At 57.9% G+C, this 14,070-nt stretch overlaps 1 protein-coding gene across 1 annotated transcript; it reads right to left on the reverse strand.

Moving 5' to 3' along the window:
• Positions 1 to 223: 223 nt before the first annotated feature.
• Positions 224 to 1,034, reverse strand: LOC123440477. Its single transcript, XM_045117042.1, has one exon. The coding sequence runs from the start codon at positions 884 to 886 to the stop codon at positions 461 to 463; it is 426 nt and encodes a 141-aa protein (XP_044972977.1). The 5' UTR covers positions 887 to 1,034; the 3' UTR covers positions 224 to 460.
• Positions 1,035 to 14,070: the final 13,036 nt, after the last annotated feature.

Below are 14,070 nucleotides of genomic sequence, written 5' to 3' on the forward strand. Positions count from 1 at the left end.
AAGAAGAAACATTTTTTACGTTTGTGCACAAAATTTCTAAATTAAGGGATGATATATGAACATAATGTGGTCACCATCATTGAAGATTATGTTTTTTTTTATTTCGTCGCAACGCACGGGTAATTTTGCTAGTCTAAAATAAATTAGATAAATAATTTAGTATAAAAAGCGATCGAGACTGCTCGGTATGGATTTAGTTACGTTACAACTGAAGCATCCATAGTAGGAGAAATCATTATTATTAAAAAGGCACATATCTGGTATCTAAGGACGAACAATTAAATCAAAGAATCTTATACTCAACCAAAAGAGATAATCAAGCCAAGCATGGGAAAACAAATCAAATAAATTTTGACTGTTAAGGACTTAAGATGAGAGGAAGAAAGGAAGAAGCTCAATAACTCTACATGATCATACGCTACCGACCGGTCAAGGAAACTCTTTCAAGCTAGCAAAGCTTTCACGGTGGCAGCTCTGCCAAGGGAGGGTCGCTCCTGGCGGCGCCGAGGCCAGACTTGGACCGGATGGTCGCCGACTTCGGCGTGGCGCCGTCGCCGGACTTGCGAGGGGAGGACCTCGGCGAGCCGAAGCTGAGCTGGCGCGCGTAGCCCACGACGGCCCTGGCCCACTTCCTGATCTGGCCTTTCAGCCTCCCGGCGTCCACGTCCTTGAGCGGGCCCGGCCCGATGCTGAGCTCCAGCCCCGAGAAGCACCGGCTGTACCGCCGCTGATCGGCCGCCTTCTTCCCGCCGCTTCTGCTGCTGCTGCTCCCCTTCTGCATCACGGCGGCGTCGCCGCCGTTGTCTCCTCTCTCTACTTCTTGGACGGCCTTGTCTGCTGCGTGCCGCGACGTCGACGGCGACGACGGCTTCTTGCCTACGGACATCGAGTCTGCTGAATTATCAACCGGTAGGGCTGCGATCGAAACTGCGGCTTGGTCTCTTGCTTGCCGTCCATCTGAGGTAGGTAGTATATATGTATGTGGTAGCGCAGCATGCGTGCGGGCCGAGGAGAAGTGCCAGGTCGTCGTTGCTCGCTGCCGGTGACGTGCGAGGTTGCTTCTAGCGCCGCTCCGCCGCGTTCTCATTTGTACACGTACCGCGGTACGCTTAATATTCCCTGGGGTTGAACGGTCAACGACGGAACGAGGAATGGGACGGAATGGACTGTTTGATCTACTAAATCGATTGGGCTAATACCATTCGGTATTAGGGTGAAGTTTACCTTGTCCAGAACTAGCTTGATGAACTTCCGCCGACCTTCATCGGTGTGGTGGTGACGACGGTGATGACAGAGAAGGGTGTGGCGTCGGTGAAGCTCCCCGTGAGCACGGCGCCAACCCTTGATCGAATGAGTTTGTAGGTGCGGTGTGTGGCGACGGCGAACCTCGTAAGTCGTGTCCCGGTCCCATCTCTGTTTATATAGCGCGGGTCATAGGGGCCCACCAACCATAACTGGTTGGACGCCCCCGATCAGGACGCGTAGATCAGGGTCCGGTGGACCGTTGGGCCGACTCGGAAAGAGATCAACCTAACATTCTCCCCCTTGATCTCAACTTTTACTTTAACTTTATACTTTCTAGTTTATTTGTTCCATCACATATAGGCATGTAGAGCATGTCTCGTCGTCATAACTTAATTGTCGATAGAATCATACAACCACAACACATGTTTTGTTTTGAAACAAATTATTTTACTTTTGGGCCTCTTATGATCCAGGAATCATAGGCTTTCTATCAAACTCATGCCGGCTAAGTGTTCCTTGAACACAATGGATGGTAATCCTTTCGTTAGCGGATCCGCAAGCATATTCTTTGTACCAATATGCTCGAGACTTATAGTGTGATCCTGGATTTTATCTTTCACAACGTAATACTTTATATCTATTGTCTTGGAAGCATTACTCGACTTGTTGTTGTGAGCATAAAATACCGCGGGCTGATTGTTACAGTATATCTTTAGTGGCTTGTGAATAAAAGCTACCACTTTCAAGTCGGGTATGAATTTCTTTAACCATATCACCTGTCCGGTGGCTTCAAAACATGCTATAAACTCTGCTTGCATCGTGGACGATGCAACTATGGTCTGTTTGGATCTTTTTCATGAAATAGCCCCTCCAGCAAGAGTGAACACGTATCCAGACGTGGATTTTCTATCATCTCTATCTCCCGCAAAATCTGCGTCTGAATACCCTTTTATCTCTAGGGAATCAGATCTTCTGTATGTTAGCATGATATCCTTTGCGCCTTGCGCATAACGCCATTGTCGGTGAATACTCACAACATATGACATAGGTAGGCTAAAGTCGGTGAGAACCGAAGGGACAAAGGTGGACGCTGGGAACGAGGTTGGTACACACATGGAACGCACGATGTACCCAGGTTCAGAGCTCTCCGTAGAGATAATACCCCTAATCCTGCCGGAGTGTTTGATGTGTATGAACAGAGTACAGAGTTGCTCCTGCAGATGTGTTGGGAGGAGGAAGAGAGGAGCAGCCGGCTCGTCTCTGCCTCTCTCTCTCTGTGGGTGGTGAGCGTATGGTGTTGTTTGACTGTGGAATGATCGGTCCCCTTGCATGGAGGGCGATCGGGGGGTTTTATAGACGAACCCGCCGGCCTACAATATGGATAAAGGGTACAAGTGTGGGACCCGGCTGGCAGCCTCGCCGGCTGGCCAGGGGCCCACTAGAGTCATGTCTTGTCGCTTGAGTGGCCCGCCGGCTGGCCAATGAAGCTCTCGCGTAAGGTTGACGCCGAGCATGCGCTGTACGTCAAGCGTCGCCCAACGAGATTCGTCATGGGCAGGTAGTACGGTCGCCTCCACTGTTCCCTCACGCTGAGTGCAGTAATGGAGTGGGAGTGTGACGATCCGATACTGTGCTAGGTGATGGATCAGAGCCGGGGTAGGTCATCGGCGTGGCCGCCGACGCTCGTACCTGCCGGGCGCCCCGATCTAGTACCTTTGCTGACCTGTAGCTACCTTTAATCGTAAGGTCTTATCCCGACCTACGATCTGATGTGACTTGTGATCTTAGGCCGGCTAGCCTGTTTGGCTAGCCGGCTTGGGTGCGGCCGCCTCACTCCTAGCCGGGCTGGCTGGACCAGGCCGGCTCAGAAGAGGTAACCGCCTCGACACTAGCCGACAGGGGTTTCCTGGCCGGCCAGAGGGATGGCCGCTTCGTACTCTAGCCGGTAGGCGCTGCCTAGCCAGTCGGAAGACTTGGGCCTTGTGGATCGTATATGTTCATGTCCTTTGGGCCAGAAATGAAGGAGCAGGCTTGATGAGCCTACCCCGGGGTTATCCCCCCGACAGTAGTCCCCGAAGCTGGCGAGGCTTGCCGCTTGCGGGCGGGCGGCCTCACCGGCTTGATGATTTGCCTTGATATTTTCGCCGTTATTCGTGACGAAGGGTGCCGGCTTCGAAACCGACTGGCTTCGAAACGACGCCTCGGCTTCATCGCAAGCCGCTCGGAGAACGCCACGTGCTAGGCCCCGCCTCGTATAATGATGGTGATTACTGATGACGGGACCGGGCTGGGCCCTGGGTCCCGCCACGACGCCCCCTCGGCCTCCACGCGAGAGATCCTCTGCGGATTTACTCCGCGATGGTTGGGCTTAGGGAAGCATTACCGCCCGTAATACACGGGGTCATTGGGGGTCCAGTGCGCACCGGATCCCCTCCCCACGATGCTTCGTGGGGGTTTAAATGGGATGCGGGTGTTCCGAGGAGGCCATTCACCCCCCTTCTTGCCCCGCATCCGCGCCCTCTTCCTCCCTGTGCCCAGAGAGAAAAAGCTCGCATCCTTCGTCTTCCTCATCTTCGTCGCCACGAAGTCGCCAACCCCTTCGGGTTTCCGTCACCCGCAGCCATGGCCGGTGGTTCTTCCTCGAAGAGGCCCTCGGCGCAGAAGGTGTCGTCGCAAGGAGCTTGGCTGGGCAGCGACATCGGCGAGGAGCACATCGAGGCGCTCCGTCACCATCGACTGCTGCCCCTGGCCTCCCAAGTGCTGGTGCGACTCCCTGGCGCCGAGACCGCTCCCACACCCGCCGTGGGAGAGGTCGTGGTCTTCACTGAGCATTTCTACCGGGGCTTCGGGCTTCCGGTCAGTGCCTTCTTCGCCGAATGGCTCCGCTTCTTTGGCCTGCAGCCGCATCACCTCGCGCCGAACGCCATTCTACAGCTGTCGGCCTTCGTGGTCCTGTGCGAGGGCTTCGTGGGGATCGAGCCCCGCGTCGACCTGTGGCGCAGCCTGTTCTTCTTCAAGCAACAATCCATCGCCATGGAGAAATCCGAGGTGGAGCAGCTCAAGGGGCCGCGCCCGATGACGCCGTGCGGGGCCGCGTTGGTGCACCACCGCTCGAAGTCGGGCTTCCCCCAGATGTCCCTGCAAGAATCCATCAAGCATTGGTAGAAGGGTTTCTTCTATGTGAAGAACGCTGGCCCTACCCTGGATGTCCTCAACATGCCCTCGTTCGACATCGATCCGCCGACGAGGTTGAACTGGGATGCGAAGACCCCCAAGCCGATTTCCGAGGTGGCGCTGATCTGAGCCCACCTCGACATTTTGTTGAAGGGCGGCCTCCTTGGCCGCGACCTGCTCAGCACCATGGTGGCCCGCCGGATCCTGCCCTTGCAGAGGCGACCGCATCTGGTCTGCCACATGAGCGGCCGGCATGATCCGTGCCGGCTATCCACCAAGAGGTTCACTCCCGGCGCTGTAGCGCGAAGGGTGAATCTGATCTCCACCGCCCGCATGGATGAGAGCGGGGAATGGACGTGGGGGATGACCCCCTTCAACAGGTCCCATCCGCCTCCGATGGTAGGTGGCCTCTTTATTCTTTGCTGTTTTCCTTGTAGACGGTCGTGTTGGTGAGCCGACGATCGAATCCCTTTTCGCAGCTGTACGAGAATCTGCAGGGGTCCATCCGTCTGCCCGCTCCCGACGTGGATGTGTCCGACGCCTCAGAGATTGAGGACGAGGGCATGATTGAATCCCGCTCGAACTCCTCCGCCGGCTTGGAGAATCCCCTGGAGTCGGAAGGGACAGAGCCGTCTGGTGAGTACGCATGGCCCACCGTTGCGGACTGGATGGATGACGACGAGATTCCCTCATTCATTTCTGGTCCAGCCTTCGAGGAGGACTCCGATGGGGTGGAAGAGGTCACCAGCCCGCCACTGACGCACGGCAGATCCCAAAGGGGCGGAGCGACCGCCGCCAACGAGGCAGCCGGGAGGAAGGGCAAGGGTGCCACAACATCCTGACCGGCTCCTAAGCAGCCGGCGCCGGGTCCTCCAGCCGGACAGTGAGCAGGCGGCGCTGGCCAGAGGCAGGTCCCTATGGTAGCGGGGGAAGATTTCCTCCCCCTTTCTTCGTTTATCTTGCAAGGAGCTTTGTTCCTTAAGGACTTTGCTTGACAGGGAGGTGGAGGAGGTGGATGAAGACACCGCCTCCGTAGCCGAGCGGGTTGGCTGGGCAGCAGCCGATGCTTCCTAGAGGGAGCTTGAGATGGAGTCCAAACGCCGGTGGGACGCGGCTGTGGGGAAGGCGGCCGTGGGCCAGTCTCGCCCCAGCCGGGTCGAGAAGCCGGTGGAGAAGCGTGCGAAGGCTAGACATGACCCCTCCGCACATGCTCGCGCATAGGAGCCAACTAGCGAAGTAGCTTCAAGGCAAGCCCCAAGGGCTTCAGGGGCCTAGCCTTCAGGGCCGGAAGCCTCGGTGCCGGTGGACCTAGAAACAGTCCCTTAGTCCCCCAGGGCCGAGGCGGCACCCGACGCGCCGGAACTGGCTCTAGATGCGCAGGACTCGGCCCCTGACGCACCACGGGTGGCCATGAATGCGACGGATGTGGCCCATCCGCCTCCCGCATAAAGGGTAGCGCTAGCCGGGATGGCGCCAGAGCCGGCCACCGAGCCGGCACCGGGAGCCGGTGCCATCGTCATTCCCCAGCATGGCCCTGTTGCGCCAGGAGCTGGGGGCTGGGCCAGGAGCCGACCCATGAAGACATGTCGGGCGGCCAACCTGGCCCGTCTGCGACTGCCCGTCGGCACCGCGCTTTCCGGTGTCCCGGAGCTGGTGTCGATGTTTACTAGCAGCCGGTCCAAGGTGGAGCAGTCGGCCCGCGTGGTATGCGGCGACATGGAGCGCCTGGAGGCCCGCACCCAGGTAGGTGCTTCCTCTTTGTTTTTTGAACTTTTCTTACGTTAGTGGGGGCGCGACAGCGCACCCACTGGGTGTAGCCCCCGAGAATCGGGCCGGTCGATCGTCGGCCGGTCCGAATCTCTTGGAGCTCCTTTTCCCTGTATTGTTTCTTCAGTGGGGTGCGCTAGCGCACCCACTGGGTGTAGCCCCCGAGAATCGGGCTGGTTAAGTCTTAACCAGGCCGAATCTTAATCCTGCTCCTTTTTGCTTTTTTGGCAGGAGCTTTATGACGCTTAGGCGCAGGCTTACAATGAGCTCGAAGTCCGGCTGGGCGAAGCTGCCACGGAGCGGGATGCCCTACGTAATGCCGGCAACCGGCTCCAGGAGCAGCTGGCCCTTGGGTCCTTCTTCAGGCGGAGAAGAAGGAGCTCGAGGCGGCCAGCCGGGTCGAGCTGGAGCGACTGCACGATACGCTGGAGGAAAAGGAGGCCTCCTACTCCACCGACGTGGATCGCCTCGCTTCGCTTCATCTCAAGGAGATGAACCTCAAGGACGCCGCCTTGAGGGAGAAGGAGGAGGCCCTTGTCCAGAAGAAATTGCAGCTGGCCAAGGCCTTGGAGTCTGCGGCGACTCTCCAGGAGGAGGTTGCCCGCCTTACTCACGTGAGTAAGGTGCGGGAACTCGAGGTCCTCGAGATCTCCCATGAGACCGATGACGCCTTCCATCGTGAGTCTCTTTTCTTTGTCTTGTTTTTGGTCTTTTTGGCCATCTCCTCTTCTCACTGTGCTCTTGCGTTCCGGCTGTCGCTATTCCAGGTCTCTTTCCTACGACCCAGATCGCGGCCGACACTGCCGTCGAGGTGAGCCGCGAGGAGCGCCGCGCGGCTGGGCAGGAGGTAGACACTACCTCCGGCTGGAGCGTGGAGGAGATCGGGGTGGGCCTTCAGGCCCGCTGCGCGCCCTGGGCGAGTCTGTGGCTCAGCTCCAGGCCGCAGGCTCGTCGATGGTGGAGGCTTTGTGGATGGAGGGCGTGGAGCCGGCGTCAATGAGCCGGCTCGCCCGCTGGCTTGCAGCAGGTGGAGAACGCCTGGATTCCTGGCGCGCCTGTGCTGCGCGGGCTGGGGCTTACATGGCCCAACGCTTGGCCAAGTCCTGGTATCGGAACCTGGACTTGGGCAAGCTCGCCGCCCAGCGTGATGGCTCGGAGGCGGAGCTACAAGGCATGGAGGAGGCACTGCGTGTGAGGGCCAGCGATATCGCCGAGTACGTAGCCTGGGACGACTTTGTTTTGGAGCGGGGTGAAGATGGCGGTGTGATCGCTAAAGATCTGCACGGCCTTTAGCCCTATGACCCGGACGGCAGCTCTAACAAGGCGGCCCGAGCTATGGAATATGCGGCCGCCTCCAGCGGTGCCGCGTACGCCGACTCCGGTGCGGATGGAGCCGGGAGCCCTCGCGAAGGAGACGGTGCAACCGCCTCGGGAGCAGCCGGAGATGGTGAAGCTACCACATCAGGAGCAACGGCTGGGGCGACCGATGAGGCCGCAGCCTCGTAGCCGGTGTCCTTTGTGTTTTGTTCTACCCCCGGAGGGATGTAATGAACTTGGGCTGTGGGCCAAATCTTTTTCGAATGTATATATTCAGCATTATATTCGTATTGCCATGCATGTTGTCTTATATTCTTGTCTTTTGATTCCTGGTTGACTCCTTTTTCTCCAATCCTCGTATTCCTCTTCCATCCTGCCAGCCCGACAGCCGGGAGCCGGTCTGTGGCTGGGTCGAGGTTTCTGATTTTAGAATACGAGACTTAGATTTTTTTGAAGCCATCAAGACTTAAAGAACAAGACATAAACTAACAGAGGCCGGCTTGAATGAGATTGTATATATGATCGAGCCAGCCCGAGCCGACGACCCTTTGTAGCCGAACTTTGCATGTATCCGGCCTGACCTGGCGTCACCTCGCAAGCCAGACGGCCGGAGCCAGCCCGCAAGCTCGTACGAGGTGACCAGGGATCGGCCGGTTACACTATGTGTTCTTTTACAATAGGGAAGGCGTCCGAGCGGCTAGCGAGCCCCCGAGCTTGTTAAAGCCAGCAAGGGGCATGCGCTGCGTAGCCTCCGAGCTTGAGAAAGCCAACAAGAGGTGTACGCGGTGTAGCCCCCGAGCTTATTGAAGCCAGTCAGGGGGCGTACACTGAGTGAAAACTCTCAATAAAAAGAAACATGAGGCATGCTCTTTTTATTGCATTTGTTGTTGATCCCTGAAGAGGGAGTAAGATACATATGCATGCTCTTTCCCTTGTTTGATTCTTGCCTTTTAGCAATAGAACGGGTGAAGCGGCGCCGTGTTCCAGGGACGTTCCGTTTCTTGGCCGGAGTCGTCCCTCTTGCGCTTCCTTGACTTTTGGGCATCGATCAAGTAGTAAGCGTTGTTGTGCAACGCCCTACTGATGATGAAGGGTCCCTCCCATGGGGATGAGAGATTGTGTTGGCCGGCAGTGCGCTGGATTCTCTTGAGGACCACGTCTCCCTCCCTGAAAGAGAGAGGCTTGATCTTTTTGCTGTGGTAGTATCTCAGCTTCTGTTGATAGATGGCCGTCCGGCTCAAGGCCAAGTCCCTTGCTTCTTCGAGGAGATCCACACCGTCTTCTCTGGCCTCCTTCGCCTCCATTTCTGTGTATAGGGCAACCCGAGGCGAGTCAAACTTGATATCCGTGGGAATAATAGCCTCGGACCCGTATACAAGAAAGAACGGAGTGAAGCCGGTCGACCGGTTGGGCGTGGTGCGGAGGCTCCATAACATAGCCGGCAGTTCTTCAATCCAACAGTCGGCTGATCTGACCAGTGGTGCCACCAGTCTTGGCTTGATGCCGGCCAGAATCAGGCCGTTGGCCCTCTCTGCTTGGCCATTCGACTGGGGGTGTGCCAGTGATGTTAAATCGAGCCGGATGCCTACCTTGGAACAGTAGAGCGCTAGAGCGCCCTTGGCGAAATTGGTGCCGTTGTCGGTGATGATGTTGTGGGGAACGCCATATCGAACAGATATGTCTGTGATGAACTTGAAAGTGGTGGGGCCGTCAAGCTTCTTGATAGGTCTGGCTTCGATCCACTTGGTGAACTTGTCGACGGCCACCAAGAGATGCGTCATCCCACCGCGAGCCGTCTTGAAGGGCCCTACCATGTCCAGTCCCCAGACGGCGAATGGCCATGACAGGGGGATGGTTTTGAGGGCCGAAGGCGGCATATGGCTCTTCGCGCTGAAGAATTGGCAAATTTCGCACTTGTCAACCAGATCCACGGCCTCCTCGAGAGCCGTGGGCCAGTAGAATATGTGGCGGAATGCCTTGGCCACCAGGGTTCTGGAGGCGGCATGATGCCCACACTCCCCCTGGTGAATGTCTCTGAGGATCTCTTGTCCCTTTTCTGATTCGACGCAGCATTGGAACACGCCGGTCACGCTGCGCCGTACCAGTTCGCGATTGATGATGGCGTAGGCTGCAGACCTGCGCTGGATCTGTCTCGCCTCCGCCTCGTTCTGAGGAAGTTCGCCACGAAGAAGAAAGGCCATAATAGTTTGAGCCCATGATGGAGCCGACACAAGGGTCACCTCCGCCTCGTCTTGACTGTTGGGGGCTTTTGCAGCCCCCGAGCTTGATGGAGCCGCGGTTATGGACTCGAGACAAGGTGTCTCTGGTGCTGCCGCGGCAGCTAGCTCACCGTCTATTTCCATGACGTCCACCCACTGGGTGTCGAGACGACATGATTCGAGTCCAGGCAGAGCCGGGGTTGTTGTCGTAGCCGGTGCCGCCATTGGAGTCGGTGAGGCCAATAGAGCCGGCAGAGGAACTGCAGCCGGCGTAGTTGGTGGGGCCAACGTCGCTTGCACCGGGGATTCAGCTGGTGCCGTTATTGGAGTCGATGTAGTCAGCGCAGCCGGCGTGGGGACCGCAGCCGGCGTAGCTGACGGAGCCGACGGTGCTTGCATCGCAGAGTCAGCCGGCACAAAGATCGATGCCGACTCGGGAGACGGCTTGATAGACGGCTTATGGAGTTGCTCGAGGAAGACGTCGGCTGGAATGGCCTGTCTCGTGGAGCCGATCTTCGCGAGTGTATCGGCCGCCTCATTTTCTTCCCTGGGAACGTGGTGAAACTCACAGCCCTCGAAGGGGCTGCTGAGCTGCTGAATGAGGAAGCGGTAGCTTGCCATGTTGGCGTCCCTGGCGTCCCATTCGCCAGAGACCCGCTGCACCACCAAGTCTGAATCGCCGAAGCATATGAGCCGCCGGATGCCGATCTCCTTGGCAAGCCGGAGGCCATGAGCAAGTGCTTCGTACTCGGCGGCGTTATTGGAGGCGGTGAAATGGATCTGGAGACCATACTTGAGTTGGTCCCCTTTCGGAGATGTCAAGACGATGCCGGCTCCGAGTCCTGTCCGCATCTTCGAGCCGTCGAAGTGCATCCGCCAATGCGTGGAGTCTGGAGGCGGTGGCTCGAACTGGGCCTCGGCCCAGTCGACTAAGAAATCGGCCACCACCTGAGATTTGATGGCGGTACGGGGCTCGTACGGTATATCGTGATCCGCCATAGCGATGGACCATTTGGCAATCCTGCCCATGGCATCACGGTTGCCCATGATCTCTGAAAGTGGAGCAGTACTTACGACGGTGATGGCATGCTCTTGGAAGTATTGCTTTAACTTCTTTGCAGCAAGGTAAACACCATAACACATTTTTTGATAATGCGGATAGTTCTGCTTAGAGGTGGACAAGAGCTTGCTAAGGTAATAGACGGGGCGCTGCACTGGCAGTGCCTTGCCCTCCTCTTTACGCTGAACTACCAAGACTACGCTAACCACGCGAGTGGTCGCCGCAATGTATATGAGTATGGGTTCCCTTTCAGACGACGCTGCCAAGATTGGCAGGCTCGAGATTACCTGCTTGAGGCCGCGGAAGGCTTCGTCCGCCTGGTCGTTCCACTCGAACTTCGTTGTCTTCTTCATGAGCTGGTAGAGTGGAAGGGCCTTCTTGCCAAGCCGGCTGACGAACCGGCTAAGGGACGCCAAGCAGCCGGCGAACTTCTGGACGTCGAGGATTCAAGCCGGCCGCACCATCCGCTCGATGGTGCCGATCTTCTCGGGGTTTGCTTCGATACCGCGGGTGGATACGAAGAACCCCAAGAGTTTGCCGCCTGGAACACCGAAGACGCACTTCTCCGGGTTGAGCCGGATCTTGTACTCGCGCAGGTTGGCGAACATCTCCCATAAGTCGTCGAGGAGGCTGAAGTGGTGCTTCGTCTTGATGACGATGTCATCCACATAGACGTGGATGTTTCTGCCGATCTGTGGTAGTAGGCACTGTTGCATGCAGCGTTGGAACGTCGCACCTGCGTTCTTCAGATTGAACATCATGGTGGTGTAGCAGTAGGCCCCGAAGGGCGTGATGAAGGAGGTCTTCAGGCGATCAGCTGGATCCAGCTCGATTTGATGGTAGCCTGAATAAGCATCCAGAGACGACAGCAGTTCACAGCCGGCGGTGGAGTCGATCACTTGATCTATCCTAGGCAACGCGAAAGGGTCTTTCGGACAGGCCTTATTCAAACTAGTGTAGTCGATACACATTCGCCAGGTGTTGTTCTTCTTCAGCACCAGGACTGGATTAGCCAGCCAGTCCGGGTGGAAAACCTCCATGATGAAGCCGGCTGCAAGGAGCCGGGTGATCTCTTCTCCGATCATGCGCCGCTTCCCCTCAGCGAAGCGGCGCAAGGGTTGTTTCACCAGCTTTGCATTCGGTGGCACGTGAAGTTTGTGCTCGGCGTACTTCCTCGGAACACCCGACATGTCCTTGGGGGACCATGCAAAGATGTCCCGATTCTCACGGAGGAAGTCGACGAGCTCGCCTTCCTGTTTGGGGCTGAGGCCAGCCCCGATGGTGACACACTGCTTTGGGTTGGCAGGGTCGAGTGGGACCTGCTTGGTCTCTTTAGCCGGCTTGAAAGAGCCCTCGCCGGCCGTTTGGGATGGAGGAGAAGGAATCGCCGGCTGCTCCGTAGCCTGGGCCACGAGCCGGTCTATCTGCCGCTTCTCCTTGGCAATCACCAAGGCGTCGATGAGGCGGCTGCTATCTTAGGCACACTCGAGAGACTTCTTGTAGTCGCCAACAACAGTGATGATGCCCTTGGGACCCGACATCTTCATCTTCAGGTAGGCGTAATGCGTAATAGCCATAAACTTGGCGAGAGCCGGTCTTCCCAGCAGTGCGTGATACGTGCTGCTGAGATCAACTACCTCGAACCATATGGACTCTCGGTGGAAGTGGGCTTTGTCGCGGAAGAGGACGACCAGCAGGATCTAACCAATGGGCGAGCAGGACTGCCCAGGCACGATGCGATGGAAGACAGTACTGGTCGGTAGGACGTCCGTCTCCTTGAGTCCGAGCTTGAGGAGAGTGTCGAGGTAGAGGATGTTGATGCTGCTGTCGCCGTCGACCAACACCCGGGAGAATCGGCAGGTGAGCCTCTTGGAGGCGAAGGTGGGGTCGAGGACGAGTGCGTATGATCCCGGGTTGGGCATCACCGCAGGATGGTCCACCCGGCTCCATGTGATTGGTTTGTCAGACCAATGCATGTACTGGGGAACCGGGGGACCGTGGCGTTCACCTCGCGCCGCCTCTGGCGCAGGCTGTGCTTGTCGTCGCCTTCACTGGTGAAGACGACGAACGCTCCGTCTTGATGAGGGTAGTCGTCTTGGTGGTGGCCGTCGTCGCGAGGCGGCGGCGGCGGAGCCGGAGCGTGGACGGGAGCCGGTGCACGAGGCGCCGCCTGCACACCTGGAGGAGCTGGCAGGCCATCCCCTTGCGACAGCTGGCGTGCAAAGCTGCACTGTCGAAGGGTGTGGGAAGACGGCTGCGCCCCAGAATGTATCTTGCAGGGGGTGTCGAGCAGCTGCTCGAAGGACTGCTTGGGCAGCCAGTTGGTGTTGCTTCTGTTGGGGCGCTTTCGCGGAGGGCCGGCTTGAGGAGCCGATGTTTCGCCCTCCACGCTGGCCACCAACTTGCTGTTCGAGCGGGAGTCTGTCTGATCTGCCTTGCGCTTGTAGTTGTTCTGGCCGCCTCGGTTGTCCCCAGCCGGCTTGGGAGTAGCCGACGTAGGTACAGCGTTGTCCGAAGCGGTCACCTCGACGCGCATCGCCGAGTCGGCCGTGGCGTATTTGTCCGCCTTGGCCATGAGCACCGCCAGAGAGGTGGGTTCGGAGCACATAAGCTTGTGCTTGAGGAGGGTGCCGTCTCAGCAACCGTCGATGAAGTACTGAATGGCTTGTACCTCATGCACCCCCTCGCAGGAGTTACGGAGCTCCGTCCACCGGGTGACGTAGTCGCGAAGGGGTTCATCGGGCTTCTGGATGCACATGGCCAGCACGTGGGGCTGGCCAGGGCGCTTGTAGGTGTCAGTGAAATTGCGGACGAACGCCTCCTCGAAGTCCACCCAGGAGTTGACACTGCCAGCCAGGAGGCTGTTAAGCCACGTCCGGGCCGAGCCGGTCAACATGAGTGGCACGTAGCGGACTGCTACGCGCTTGTTACCCCTGGCAATGCCGACGGCCGTGGTGTAGTCAATCAGCCAGTCCTCTGGCTTGGCCGTGCCATTGTATTTTGGCGTGTCCCGAGGCAAGGTGAAACCTCGGGGGAACGGCTCCCCTTGGATCCGGGGGCCGAAGCAGGGCGGACCGACGAGATCGTCTTCCTCTAGGAGGGCTGACTGGGCCAGGACGATGAGACGTCGGCGAGCGTCCCGATCATCCTGGGGGGCATGAGTGCCAGCCTGAGTGGCGAGAGGGGAGGCGCCTCGCGAACCAAAGACGTGAGTTCTTCGCGGGGGAAGAATCTCACACTCTGAATCGCCCTCGTTGCCTCCGCGATGCAAGCCCGAAGTGTGCTTGC

This window comes from Hordeum vulgare, chromosome 3H, assembly GCF_904849725.1.
Source record: "Hordeum vulgare subsp. vulgare chromosome 3H, MorexV3_pseudomolecules_assembly, whole genome shotgun sequence".
NCBI classification, from domain to species: domain Eukaryota; kingdom Viridiplantae; phylum Streptophyta; class Magnoliopsida; order Poales; family Poaceae; genus Hordeum; species Hordeum vulgare.

Bases quoted from the DNA above. Each gene is read 5' to 3' on its own strand.
- LOC123440477 (XM_045117042.1), bottom strand. From the start codon at position 886: ATGTCCGTAGGCAAGAAGCCGTCGTCGCCGTCGACGTCGCGGCACGCA.